Here is a 15,388-nt window from a genome sequence, read left to right as displayed (position 1 = left end):
TTTTGTAACCTAAAAAGAAAAAGGACAAAGAGAGAGATATAATATAAGAATAGCTCTTGGCTTACGTCCGAGGAGGCCTATTTACATTAATCCTTTTTGTTTCCAAGTACTTGCAATCTTTAGTTTGTCATTTCATCCTCATACACTTCTAACCTGGGTTTCAAGCCCACACTCTACAAATTCATATTGTTTAAGGCTCATTGGGCCTGAGCCCATAACTGTTCTTGGGTCCAGGTGCAATTGTGCACTTACAGTTGCTATTACCGCCGCCACCACCATTGCCACCGCCACCACTGCCGCCACATGATAGCAAATAATCGTCTAGTGTTAACAAGTGATTTTTTTTAACCCTAAATTATACTTATACATTTTTTTTTACTAAAACAATTTCTCAATCATTATGATAGCAAATAACATCTAGCGTAACAATAATATATTTTTTTAACCCCAAATTATATATATACAAATTTATCTTTTGACTAAAAAAAATTCTCAATCGTCATGACTCATGATAGCCTATTATCGTCTAGTATAACAACATTATTTTTTTTAAACCAAATTATATATATACAAATTTATCCTTGACTAAAACAATCGTCTCAATTGTCCGGAAGCAATCTTGGAACAATGTGAATTATGAAAGGGAGGAACTTTATAAGAAAATATATAAAATAGAAAACATATTTTTTTACCACTTCATTTTTTTTTGAGAAAATTTATCACTTCAATTAAATATCCCTTCTTTATTATTTTTTATTCTCTATTTGTCTCTCTTCCTCTCAGTCCCTTTCTCTTTCTCTTTCTCTCAACCAAGATCAACCAACAAAGTGATCAAAATTTTGCTCTTTCTTCTCAACTTAGCAGACCCACTGCCACCTAAACCCCCACATCACAATCTAGCCATAGCCACCTCCAAATACCTATTACCTAGCGACCATGATCACTACCAGATACCCACTGCCTAGCCACCATGATCACAACCCATCATCGCAAGATTGACTCACTGAGACCCATCAAACTCATAGCCCAACCATCATGATCACAACCCAAACCCCCACCATTGTTACCAAACCCATCAAGAAAAAACCCAACAACCCAAAATTGTAAACCAATCGGCAACCCACCACCACAACTCAATTAACAAACCACTAGCCCAACCACTGCCAACGACTTTATAAGTTATACTAGCTATTGGTGCCAATGACTTTATGAGATGGGTCGGAGGCATGGGTCTGAGGTGTGGATCAGTGGCTTGGGGCTTGGGTCGACTTGGGAGTTCGACGAAATGGGTCAGTTGGTGGGTCGGTAACGTTGAGCTTTGGTGGGCCGGTGACATTGAGGATCGAGTCGGGCTGGCGACAGTGAGATAGAAAGGTGAGAGTTTGAGAGAAGGTGAGATAGAGGGGTGAGAGTTTGAGAAAGTGAGTTCAGAGTGAGTTTGAGAGAGAAGGTTTGTCTTCAAAGAGCACGGTTTGGAGAATTAAAAAAAAAAAAAATTATTTTAAACTGGATGGAGAATAAAAATCAATTTTTTTTAACTCTCAGCTATATATAGTCGGGCCAACGGTAACTATATATAGTTGTGCACTGTAACAATAAAGATAAAATTTTTACCTTTAACTCTGCCATTGTAACCCTCTTTTTTATGTAGAGTGGTGCTATTTTTAGCAACACTATTGGTAGTGCTCTTACAAAGTCAACACTACCGTGGGTGACAAATTATCTATATATTTATGCTGCATAAAGTAACAGAATGTCAGAATCTTCATTATTACTGTCACTATAAAGTATAGACAATCTCCTCTCATCTCTCACTTTTTATCTTGGCGCATCAAAACCCCATTGTGATTTATGTTTTACTCCATTTTCAAAAGTATAAAACAAGAACAAAACAAAGAATTAAAATTTAATTCCCATAATTTACATTTAATTCAAACCCAAATTTCATTCTTCAAATGAAAAAATATCATAATTTTATTAATTTTGGTAACTGTCAATTGACTCAATTCATCCAAATCCATAAAAAAAAAAAAAAAAAATCAATAAAAAGTTGCATATAAAATGTTGATTTGGCACCTAAAAAAAAATCTGAAATAAGAACTTTAACTTTCTTTTTTTCTCCAGAATATCAAATTGAAAAAAAGAAAAAAGAAAAAGTGGATCCCATTTCTCATATCAGCAAAAACTGGTAGTATCAGTTTCGTTAGTAGCAGTAACTGGAGGAATCTCAAAGTGCCAAAGCCTCCCCACTCCATTCACCTTATACTTCATACACAAAAACTCTCTTGCATAACCCTTCTCTACTTTCCTATTCACATCGTGCAAGAACACGTGCGTCACACCCACTCTTGTTCTCGCGCGTGCCATCACCGCTGCCGTGTATATCGCCGCCATTCTCCCCGGCGCATCCGGGAAATACCCTCTCGGCGCGTCGATCATTATCATATCCCATTCCTTCTCGTACACCTCGCCAGGCAACTCGGTTAGAGCCAACCTGCAGCGCGTGTCTTTCAGGCGCGTGTTGGAGGGAGAGCAGTCCGGTTCGGACTCGTAGGTTGAGAGCAGGTTGTCTGCTTCGTAGAGGCGCGTGTGGTAGCGGACTGTGGAGGCGCGTAAGACAGGGGCGCGTTTGAGAACCGTCTGGACCCACTTGGGATCTTCCTCGAGGAACAAGGTCGTGCCACGTGGGTTTAGCGATGCCCACATGAGCGAGTCGTGTCCGAGGCCGAATACGAGGAAGTTGCAAGGAGCGAGGATTTGGAGGATGTTGAAGGAGATTTTGATCTCAGCGAGGGTTTGCTGTGGGACCACGCGTGACGTGGCGTAGTGGAGAATGGCGAGGAACTGAGTCGGCGTCGTCGTGGTGACCGCCGCTGAGTTTGAATTTGAATTGGGTTGGCTCAGTGAACAGAGGAACGAGTTGTCATTGTTGTTGTTGCTGAAATTGTTAATGGGGGTTCTGCTTAAGCCGACTAAGATAATTGTGGCGGTGATGGCGCCGGCAGTTACGGCGGCGAGAAGGCGGAGCTTCTCGGTAATGTGACGGCGATTAATGTTGTTGACCTTCATGTCTCAGCTAATTAAGCTGCGAAACAGAGAGGAAGCATTTGGGTTTGGTTTTATAAGAATGGATGATCAGACTATAGATCGAGAGTATTTTAAGATGGTGACGTGGCGTGAATTAATACGAAATAGTGGAATTAGCATTGTCTTTTTTTTTTTAAGAAAATAAACAAACAAAAATAACCCATTGGGTTGATGCAGTTATATTAGTACTATGATTTTTTTTTTTTTTTTAATATTCAATAGGTTCACTAAGCACAAACTATATTTAACACCATTTTCCTTTAACTTTGTTTAGCAAATATATATATATATTTAACACGTACCATTTAAAAGTTATTTCTCCAAATCTTTTATATTTTTCTAACATTTTGTCTTAATTGTATAGATTTTACTATCATTGCATTGTAATAATTATAAGATCGCGTTAACGGTTGTCGTTGGAGTGTTTATTAAAAAAAGTTTTAATATCACTTTTATGATAAATATAAAAAATTAGTTATTTTTTTCATATTTTTTTTTAAAAGTTTCTAAAGCAGTAGCCTTAGAGCATTTGTGAATTTTTCCCATAATTTATATAATATGTAAAAGTGTTTAGAACTTTTGGATAGCTTATGGTAAACAAATACAAATAGCGGTCAAAGATAATAAAAAGGAAGTAAAAGGGGGGAGAAACTTTTTAAAAGATATTAAATAAAGTTTGTTCTTAGCGAGAAAATTAGATATTTTTGTTTATACTACTAAGTTTTCTTATAATTTAGGCTAAACTATCCTTTCTATGTCGGTACGTATATATGCATGGATAACGTCCACAATTGGGGAAAGGTGAACGAGTTACAACATAGGGATCGAGCCAATTAAAGATTTTGACAAGAAATCTTGCGTGAAAGATTGACATAGCAGCTTAATTGTTTGTACATACTTGATATGTGGTGGTAAATTCTGTGTGATATAAAGTTGGTTTGATAGTAATGGATGGGCTAATAGATGAAAGGAAAGGGCACTGCCCCAAGTTATATACCTTGTTTGATTCGGAAACATTTATGGGAACATGAAGGTCCGTGGTTATATATAATATGTTAAATAATACTGTGAGATTGAGATTGCAGACAATCGCAGCAGCTGTCACATGATTCCCCAAATAAATTTAATACATAACCACTGCAATATATGATACATCGGTCACCACTCCACTACTCTATAAAGAAAGCTACAGTTTTCCTATCAAAAAAAGAAAAAAGAAAAAGAAAGCTACAGTTTGAGAGTTGGATTAAGACATCATCAGGTGGATTAAATAAACATTGCCAGATCTGGTTCTAGACAGCCAACTTAATTGTAATCACCATCAAGAAAAAGGGCTGGCTCTATTGGCTATCAAGAAAATGTTTTTGATTGATGAAGGTCACTGCCCAACGAAATTTCCAAAAAACTCACTAGTGTGAGTGATGCATCACCAAACATATATATCATTTTTATAGAAAATTTTCTCTAGCGGATGATACAGACACTATTTAACAAATAAAAATGAAATAAAAAAATATATATAAATGACACGGGGATTTTAAGATTATCAACTTCAAACAAAAGCACTAAATCAAAATCATGAATTCCGACTCATCGATTATAATAAAATGAGATATATTAATTGTAGGGACACGATTTTCAAACCAAGTCCAAAATGTAAAAGAGCTTGGCCCAGTGAACCCAGTACAATCAATTTGTAGAGAGTGAGTCAAAGAGCTAGGTTTTAGTGCATGGATAACAGTTAATATGGTTTTGGATGATGAGCCAACAAGAATTGAACCCGATTTGTGCGAGAAAGTTTGTCATCGGCACAGTCCGAGAAGCTCTGTTCTAGTATATATTGGATGACAATGGTTACAGGAATTGTTGAGATTGCTATAGTGCTTTCTCTTCTCCTTTTTTCATCCCCTTTTCATGAAGGGTTTCTTCCATTATATAGTTCATTTTGGATGATCTTAATCCTACACTTATAGATTTTTTGAGCCACCACTTGAGTGCTTATCCCATCAGACACCTTTTCTGCCCTTCTGTGAGTTGTGATTGCCGAGGTAGCATTGTTCAGGGGTCTTTTCCACATAAATGCGGTCAGAAAGTTAGCTGCAGGGCATTCAATGTGGTGTAGCAGCTTTTCCTTAAATATTTTTGAGTCATTATCCCTATTGTACGTTCATGATGCTCGTTCTTGTCATTAGAACATCCTGGAAGATCACTTTGATCATTAGGATCTATACCCGATCCGCGTTTAGCTTATCCAAGGAGATATTCCTCCTCGGACTCGGACTACTCACGATCTCGGCCAAAGCCCCACGCTCTCGGCCGAAGCCCAAGACCCCACAATAGCCCCTCAAAACTCTGGTTTTTTCCTCTCATCCGAGAATAAAAGTTGGGTTTTGAATTCTTAAGAGTTAATTCTGCTTTGATCCTTTGATTTACACCCGGGGGAGTGTCGTTTCACGCGCCCCATATTTGTACTGTAAATTGTTCCTTTCAAAGCTACCAATCTGAGGATTTAGTTATAATATTGGGCTTGTCTTGACATTTAGTAAGAAACAAATAGATATCATGGAATGTTAATTCCCTAAAGTATGTGGTCTGAGGAGCCATGCATAACTAAGGTTCCGTTTAAACACTTTGAAAGTTGTCATGGAGTGTTAATTTTCTCACATTATCTGGTCCGAGGACCGAGGCATGATCGAGTTATAGTTTAAACACTTTGAAGAGAGATGTCATGGAGTGTTAACTTTCCCACATCATTTGGTCTGAGGACCGAGGCATGATCGAGTTATAGTTTAAACACTTTGAAGAGAGATGTCATGGAGTGCTAACTTTCTCACATCATCTGGTCCGAGGACCGAGGCATGATTGAGTTATAGTTTAAACACTTGAAGCGAGATGTCATGGAGTGTTAAATTTCCCACATCATCTGGTCCGAGGACCGAGGCATGATTGAGTTATAATTTAAACACTTTGAAAATTGCTAGTGTGTGTTAATTTTTCCAAAGTAGGAGGTTCGAGGACCCGACATAGTTAAGGTTCTGTTTAACCACTTTTAAAGATGCCAGTGTGTGTTAATTTCTCCAAAGCAGGAGGTCCGAGGACCCGGCATAACTAAGGTTCTGTTTAACCACTTCTAAAAATGCTAGTGTGTGTTAATTTCCCCAAAGCAGGAGGTCCGAGGACTCGACATAGCTAATGTTCTGTTTAACCACTTCTAAAAATACCAATGTGTGTTAATTTCCCTAAAGTAAGAGGTCTGAGGACCCGGCATAGCTAAGGTTCTGTTTAACCACTTCTAAAAATGCTAGTGTGTGTTAATTTCCCCAAAGCAGGAGGTCCGAGGACTCGACATAGCTAATGTTCTGTTTAACCACTTCTAAAAATACCAATGTGTGTTAATTTCCCTAAAGTAAGAGGTCTGAGGGCCCGGCATAGCTAAGGTTCTGTTTAACCACTTCTAAAGATGCCAGTGTGTGTTAATTTCCCCAAAGCAGGAGGTCTGAGGACTCGGCATAGCTAAGGTTCTGTTTAACCACTTCTAAAGATGCCAGTGTGTGTTAATTTCCCCAAAGCAAGAGGTCCGAGGACCCGACATAGCTAAGGTTCTATTTAACTACTTCTAAAAATGTCAGTGTGTGTTAATTTCCCTAAAGCAAGAGGTCCGAGGACCCGGCATAGCTAAGGTTCTGTTTAACCACTTCTAAAAATGTCAGTGTGTGTTAATTTTCCCAAAGCAAGAGGTCTGAGGACTCGACATAGCTAAGGTTCTGTTTAACCACTTCTAAAGATGCCAATGTGTGTTAATTTCTCCAAAGTAGGAGGTCTGAGGACCCGGCATAACTAAGGTTCTGTTTAATAACTTCTAAAGATTAGAAGATATCAATATATACCTTCCAAAACTAGCCCCGCTGCAAAGCCCCTTTGAATTACTCATATGTTGCTGCCACTTCCTCTAATGAAGGTTCAGCGAACTCGGCCAGTAGATTCGCGAGGACCTGGCCCTTGACAGAGGTACGAGGCATGTACTTGATGTCAGAAGCCCCTAGAACTATGCCCCATTCAACAATCCTCCCCGTATAAGCCGCACTTAGTAGTATAGACCTAAGCGAAAGCTAAGTTAGGATAACAACTGTGTGTGCCGCATGTAGTGATTTGCTCACATAGTAAACTGGCCACCATAATGGCTTTCCCCAGGGAATCTTGCTGGTGGGGGCCTGATCCTACCATATTTACCCGTTGCACTCACTACCACACAAGCTCTTCCCACAGATGGCGCCAATTATAGGGACACAATTTTCAGACCAAGTCCAAAATGTAAGGGATCTTGGCCCAGTGAACCCAGTACAATCAATTTGTAGAGAGTGGGTCAAAGAGCTAGGCTTTAGTGCATGGATAACAGTTAATATTGCTTTGGATGATGAGACAACAAGAATTGAACCCGGTTTATGCGAGAAAGTTTGTCCTCGACACAGTCCGAGAAACTCTGTTCTAGTATATATTAGATGACAATAGTTACAAGAGTTGTTGAGATTGCTACAATGCTTTCTCTTCTCCTTTTTGCATCCCCTTTTCATGAAGGGCCTCTTCCATTATATAGTTCCTTTTGGATGATCTTAATCCTACACTTATAGATCTTTTGAGTCACCACTTGAGTGCTTATCCCATCAGACGCCCTTTTTGCCCTTCTGTGAGTTGTGATTGCCGAGGTAGCACTGTTCAAGAGTCTTTTCCACATAAATGCGGTCAGAAAGTTAGCTGCAGGGCATTCAATGCAGTGTAGTAGCTTTCCCTTAAATATTTTTGAGTCCTTATCCCTATTGTACGTTCATGATGCTCGTTTTTGTCATTAGAACTTCTTGGAAGGTTACTTTGATCATTAGGATCTATACCCGATCTGCGTTTAGCTTATCCGAGGAGATATTCTTCTTCGAACTCGGACTACTCACGATCTCGGCCAAAGCCCCACGCTCTCGACCGAAGCCCAAGACCCCACATTAACCGTAAGAAAACAAATGGAGGCTTGATGTAGACCTTATATTAAGAAGTAAAGTGTTGTAACTTTTCCCTTTTTTATATGGGCACAAAAAAGTTTCAGGTTTTAAACCACCATATGTCAAAATAAAATAAAGTAAATCATATTGCGATTCATCATAACTCAAAACAAGATTGTTGTAAATATTTTTTAGATTATTTTTAAGAACTCAATTAAACCACTTGAAAACAAATTGTTTTCCTGAAGATATATAATTTTTTTTTTAAAAACGTTTTACTTTGAAATAAATGCTATCTCAATAAATAAAAAGTCACAAATTTTTTTAATTTTAAGATTAAGTCCTTTGTATTTGGTTTGAACTCTTTGATATGAACATTTAGGTCTAGGAGCTGCCCAATTGGCCCTTCCCCATGATGGTCGAACAAGTCAGTCCTTCCTAATTCCCACTAATGCAGCATGGCCCATTCAGACCTCCCCCAAATACACGGCCACTTAATCTTTCTACACTAATTGCTGGTTTAGTCAACAAAACAATTGGAAGGACAGAAAAATAAGTTAGAAAGTAACGTTAGTATTCATTTGGAGACAATTTATCTAGCTTTTTGTTTAAAGTGTACTAAAATATAGTTGTATCTTAAAAGTTTTTGAAAAAGGAGAAAATGCAGGAAAAAAAAAAAAGATTTTAAAAACTTATACATAAAAGCTAAAAGTTAAAAGTTGAGCTTATAAGCTAGTGCCAAATATAGTTTAAGTCAATTTGGTTTCTATATTTTATGCCTACACTTACAATTTTTAAAAAACTTAAGATGATCCTTCCTTCTAATGCACGACCAGTTAGTTAACAAAGCAATTGAACAATTGCAAAGATTGTCATAGCCTCTTAGTGACAAGTAAGACTAACAAAATCAAAAAACTATCGTATCAAGCAAAATATTAATAATAGATAATAATAACATAGACGCCCACCAATGAGTTGCAGAAGATTCCTCTAATATTCTAGGATAGAATTTTCCTATGAGATTGAATTTTCCTATGAGATTGAATTTTCCTACAACTTAATTGATTTGTAGAAAAATTACTTCACTCAACTATTTTCCATTCAAAAATAGTGAAAGTTTAAGGGTATAATAAAGTCTCACAATACTTTTATAATACCCTTGTTTTGAGTTGTGGTGGGTTTGGGTATCTTATTTTATTTTACTTTCACCTATAGTGGGTTCACACTTTAGCTTGTTGTAAAAATATTATGCAATTTCTTATATCTGTAGAAGAGTTTATCATGGGTTTGATACTATAGCCGAGTTAGAACCCCCCCCCCCCCCAAGCACGCCCAAAATTCTTAAATGTTAATGTTATATGGGTTTGTTAATTAATCTACTTATCCTTTCTTATATTAAAATTTGAATTTCTTTCCTATTATATTTTCGAACCCTGAATGTTTTTGTTAGAAATATTAAGAGATGCTAATCATTTGAGGCTTTGAGGTACAAAGTTCTTGGCAAATGGCATTTCTTTTTTGATAGTAAGTAGCATGTGTGAGATGGCGTATACCAAATTCCAATGTTGAATGAGAAGGTCGAACCTGTTCAAACTTTTTATAAATTGTTTTATGGACAAAAAAAATCTCACGTTTTAAACGACCACACGTCAAAATAAAATAAAGTAAATCATATTGCGATCCACCATAACTTAAAACAATAGTGTTGTAAATATGTTGTTCAATTTTTTATTAGGGAAAAACTTGAAGTAACTGGTATATTCAACCATACATCCAGTATCACAACAAAGACTGGTTGTCAGAAACAGAGATTGCTATGTCCAATTTGGCTTTTCGAAGAATCATAAAAGGAACTGTCTAAGTATCCTTCCTTTTTCACCAAAAAAAAAGAAGAATCATAAAAGGAAAGAAGATAGTTTTCAACCTGGCAGAGAAGGCCAACCAAATTTTGCATATTCAGGACCATCCGACTTTGAAGAGTTGTATTTGTCACTTTTGCAACAAGTAAAAGAAGTTCAGAGTAGTTCTGGAAGCATGGATTACAAGTTCAGTTTTACTTGGACTTGTTTATAAATCTCTTGATGAATTTTACTAAAAAAAAAAAAGTAATATTCTATGAGGGAGTACGAATAAAAATATTGCCATTACATCCTCCTCTTCAGATAAAGAACACCACTCGTGGCAAAACAACATTTTTCTTTTTAGCATGGCATATTTTGGACTCCACTTCAGTGAAAAAAATACACGCACTAAGGTTGGTACATTAGAAATATAACAGGACAGATACACGAACCCTACATAATGTCATCAGAATCGCTAATACACCTAAATGAGTGCCACTATCAGAAATTTCCCAATAATCTTCATTATGAACCACAGCAACTTGACTTTTGTGTAGCTTGACCACCATTCTGTGTCTGGTCTGGCTTGTTAATCTTGAGAGATTGAGGCTGAAAGCACCAGACAAGATAAAAAGTCTATTACAATCTAATATTTTTTAAGAAAAGAAAATGGAATTCCCATGTTTGATGGCATAAATCTACTGCTTTTTAAGAAGAGAAAAAGAATAGATCACAGAGAGTCAAAAAGGGATTTGGAACCACACACACGCAAAACATACCTCAACTTTGGAATCAGTTTCTGCAAGCCTTCGCTTAATATCCCTTGCTATTGAAAAGAAAACCTCCTCCACATTCAAATTTGTCTTTGCACTCTGCAGAATATTTCTTTTGGTATGAGCTGAACAGAACAACTGGTATTTCAAAAGTAGATTACATATTGATAGTATATTGTGACTTACAGTTTCAAAGAACTTGATGCCATACTCATCAGCAAGAGCCTGACCCTTAGAGGTAGGCACGGCCTAGAGAAAGAAAGGGAAACGTTATAGTTAACAACATAGAACACATGGTCATGCACACAAATACAGACAGAGATAGAGAGAATGAGGAGATGATCATATACAAGCCCAGCCAGCACCCAAGCTTTTAAGGCTACAGACTCACATATTGATCCACAAGTCATCCTTCTCTCATACTTTTAAGGTGATTGCATGCAGGATGGTATATACTGCACCAGTTATGCAAGGCATGCAATAGAAAAGCCCATCAATGAACTTGGCATACAGCCCACCATGTGAAAAGGCAGAATTTGCTGCCAGTTGATTAATCACAAAACACCTACCCTTTTGCTTTCATCCATATCAGCCTTATTTCCCACCAGTATCTTGTTAACATTGTCAGATGCATGTTGTTCAATGTTGCGAATCCAGTTCTTAATGTCTGAACAGAAAGAGATGGCTCAGCTCCATAAAGAATTGAAAGAGATAGAATTAATTGCAATATCTCAAAAAAGAAAAAGGCATCACAACTGGCACAACAATCACCAACTCTAAATGAAAATATACAAAAGAAATTTTACTCTGACCACAACAAAAGGTGAAACTATACTTCTTTTTTCTTTTTTATGATAAGTACATTAGTACAAAAGATGAAACTATACATGCATATTATAGTAAATATCCAACAAGACTGGCTGATAAATCCGTCAAACTACAAATACTATAAACTTATAAAACTAAGCAATTGCTATGCAAATTCCAGATGCTGAGACTAAAACAGGAAGAGAAAGGAAGCGAAGTTACTGTTAAAAGATGACTCGTCAGTAACATCATACACCAGCAAAATACCCATGGCTCCTCGGTAGTAAGCTGCAAAAGATATAAATAACATAAGCAAACTCCTCTACAATCTAAAGATAATGCAAGATGCAATTCAAATAAAAATGAACCATCCTTACAAGTATATATCAGACCTCCCATTTTATATGCCAGCAAGCACAAATGTTTAGGAACCAAATACATGGTGGGACTTCATCAAAGGTCTGATATCAACCAGATGGTATCACAACTACTTTGAGCTACTACATTTGCATTTCAGGGTTTAAGAAGATATGCTTTTTGGTTCATTTGGACAGAGGCATTTATAGAGAAGGATTTGAATTTGAATTTTTAGTTTAAATGCCTTGAATAGAGTATGAAATGCCAATTCCTATCGATGAAATTTGTGGAGTGCTTGGAGCTTTATTAATATGTGGGTTTGAAATAATTAGGTTTAAGATATCATTTCAAATCCATCATGTCACAACTGTTTTTGTTTGGGCAAAATCTCTAAAATTCACATCATCATGTGTTGTTAAATCTAAATCAAGCATTTTATATTAGTTATTTTTGTTAAAAATCCCTTGATTTTAAAACCAAAAATCCAAATGCAACCTTTCTTAATTCTCTAATTGAAAAGCTCAACAGCTGGGTGGGTTTACAATGTCAAGGCTGGAATATGGACAATGCTTCAATTGTCCAAGGAAACACTCATCTGCAAATAATGAGGAGACAAACTAGCAACAATCTACCCACGTTGAAATCAAAGACGCAACAAACAAAAATCCAAAACACAAACCTGTTGTGATAGTTCGAAACCGCTCCTGACCAGCTGTATCCCAGATTTGCAATTTAATTCGTTTGCCATCAAGCTCAATGGTTCTTATCTTAAAATCTATGCTGTTGTGAAAATTTAATATTGAAATCACAAGAAATACCAAGACAGATATAAATGCATGTATATGCAAGTCCTCAACCTCAAGCCATCACAGCAAGGTGCATGTAAGTCACCACCCTCAATAAAAGAGGTGTCTAGAATCATTATGAGCATGACCAATTGATTATATAGCCTCTGAAATTTTGAGATCATTTCATCAATTTATTGAAGTCTTTTATGTTGTAATATAAATAGAATGAATATAAAGGCCAATAATCATTCAAGTGTCCTTAATTTTTTCCCTATTCACATAAGAGGTGCCACAATTAGTTACCCATGATCCTCATCTTGGTATCAGTTTTTGCTAGGTGCAAATTTGCAAAATCAATAATTGGATAAAAACTGAAGTTCCAAGGGATACAAACCCAATGGTGGTAATAAAACTAGTTGTGAAGGAACCATCAGAAAAGCGCAAAAGCAAACAACTCTTGCCCACACCTGCAGAGATTTGATAAGAATGTCAAATAACCAACACAAAACAAAAAAAAAAACAAAAAAACAAAAAAACACACACAAAAAACAAAAACCAAAAAAAAACTATCATATTACGTTTGGCCATTTTCAGGAATTTGAAGTCCTCTTTTTTGGCTGTATATATATATATATATATTTTTTTTTTTGGGAGGGGGTCTACTAGGTATATAGGTTGCCTACCTAAGGCCATAGGCCAGATGCCCTCAAAGCCCTTCAATTACATACAACCTATCCCTCTAGGAGTTTGAACCCTGGCAACCTCCAGGAGAACCTCAGCAGATGCTACTAGGCCATTGGCAACTTGAAGTGCTTTGTTTTAATATAATATTCAAGTGCCCATGACCAGCTTAAAAAGGAGGCATGTAGAACAGAGATCATCCTTAAATTTAAACACTAGCTAAAATCTTGTGTGCAGATATGACGCTAAGTCAAGGATGCATTGTCTAGAATGGTAGCAATGTCAAGTAACATGACCTAAAGTCAAATACGTGTGATAAAAATGAATGATATATTTAGAGATTGTGTTACATTGGGTGAATCCATAATCAAAAGATCAAGATTAGGGATCCATGACACTCAACCTGCAACCAAGTAAAAAAAGGAAAAACCAAGAACCCGCAAAACAAGATTTGGTAATTTAACAAGAGAAGGCTTTTGCATGATTTTGGAGTTTAAAAAGAAGAAGACAATACAAACAAATAATCCTCAAGCTTTTAACATCACTAATATATACTGGAAATGAAAAGTATAGATATGCAAACAAACATGGAGCTGATCAAACAAACATAACTCATCATACATCACATTTGGCTGCGCAACACAATAGAGATGTTCATAGTAATCTCTCTCTCTCTCTCTCTCTCAACCAAAAAAAAAAAATGTCTAGAGCAAACCCATCAAAATTTAGCCCCACAGAAACAGAATTAGCAAGCCTTGCCTCCATTATGATTTCAGCTCCATTTATTTATTTATTTTGCCATCTACACATAAAGCATGTAGGAAATTATAGCACAAAGCTGGAGAAAACCAAAAATCAAGCAAACCCATTTCTGAACGATAAAAAAAAATCCCAAAAAAATCACAGCCATCTCATTGAAACCAACAGCCTAAAACCAATCAAATAGAAAATGAGATCACATACACATTTGTTGACAGACCAAATCAAATGCAGTAATGCACCCATACCAAAATTTAAAATCTATAAGAACAAAAAGATTTAAAGAAAAAAAAAATCTCAAAGTTTATATCTCACAAAAGAAAAAGAAGACTAACCACTGTCGCCAATAAGGAGAAGCTTGATGAGGTAATCGTAATCGGCACGAGCCTTTGCTGGTGGTGCAGCCATCGTTTTATCTCCAAAACCCACAAACTCGATTCCTCTCTATCTCTCTCTCTCTCTCTCTCTCAGTCTCTGCAAAGTGCAAACAAACCCAAAAAATGAAAGAGAAAGATATAAATGGAGTGTGAATGTGAGAGATCGAAGTTTTGGAAATGTTAGCAAGTGGTCTGCAACATATTCAGAAACGATCCAATAGTTATATAGTTTTTTGAGTTTGAGTTTGAGTTTTGGGTTTGGTTTGGTGAATTTGGGTGACTGTGTCTCTCTCCGCGTATAAACTGCGATAAATATAAATATATATATATATATATATATTTATATTTATATTTTGAGAAATCTGCTATAAATATTTTATCACTTCACGCTCTTTTTATTCTTTTTCTTTTTTGACGCACAATATTTAGTAACAATTGCATGCAGAGTTTAATGCACATTTTTTTTTTTTTTTGAGAAGCGTTTAATGCACACATTTTAAAACGTAGAAGGATAATCTTTTTAAGTGGTAAAGAGAGAAATGATATGGTCACAATATTTTTACAATAAATTTTAGGCGAAAATGCACTTTTCGTCCTTACATTTTGGGTCAATTCCTATTTTGGTCCCAAAATTGATTTCGTTACGAATTTCGTCCCTAAAAAAAGAAAATCGTTTTTAAAATGGTCCCTGCCGTCAACCCATTGACGGAAACCTCCTACGTGGCAGACGGAAGGTCCTGCTTGCTGACGTGGCGATGACGTGGCCATTAAAATATTATTAAAAATAATTATTTGGAATTTTTAAATGCCACATCAGCATTTTAATTAATAAAAAATTTTAAATTTTTTTTTAATTCCTCAATTTTAATTTTAATTTTAATTTAAAAAATAAATAAAAAACAAACAAAAATTTTACTTTTTTAGTTTTAA

General features: G+C 36.2%; 2 protein-coding genes across 2 annotated transcripts; both read right to left on the bottom strand.

Moving 5' to 3' along the window:
- Positions 1-1,947: 1,947 nt before the first annotated feature.
- LOC142621924 (arabinogalactan O-methyltransferase 1-like) lies at positions 1,948-3,104 on the bottom strand. Its single transcript, XM_075795300.1, has one exon. The coding sequence runs from the start codon at positions 3,067-3,069 to the stop codon at positions 2,176-2,178; it is 894 nt and encodes a 297-aa protein (XP_075651415.1). The 5' UTR covers positions 3,070-3,104; the 3' UTR covers positions 1,948-2,175.
- Positions 3,105-10,126: 7,022 nt separating this feature from the next.
- Positions 10,127-14,774, bottom strand: LOC142622350 (ras-related protein RABE1c-like). Its single transcript, XM_075795797.1, has 8 exons — positions 14,417-14,774; positions 13,036-13,108; positions 12,533-12,633; positions 11,719-11,784; positions 11,259-11,356; positions 10,876-10,938; positions 10,696-10,788; positions 10,127-10,525 (listed from the first exon to the last, which is right to left on the bottom strand). The coding sequence occupies exons 1-8, from the start codon at positions 14,487-14,489 to the stop codon at positions 10,442-10,444; spliced, it is 651 nt and encodes a 216-aa protein (XP_075651912.1). The 5' UTR covers positions 14,490-14,774; the 3' UTR covers positions 10,127-10,441.
- Positions 14,775-15,388: the final 614 nt, after the last annotated feature.

Source organism: Castanea sativa, chromosome 1, assembly GCF_040712315.1.
Source record: "Castanea sativa cultivar Marrone di Chiusa Pesio chromosome 1, ASM4071231v1".
NCBI lineage: Eukaryota > Viridiplantae > Streptophyta > Magnoliopsida > Fagales > Fagaceae > Castanea > Castanea sativa.
Note: the sequence above shows the minus strand (reverse complement) of the source record. Positions and strands in the feature narration are given on the sequence as shown.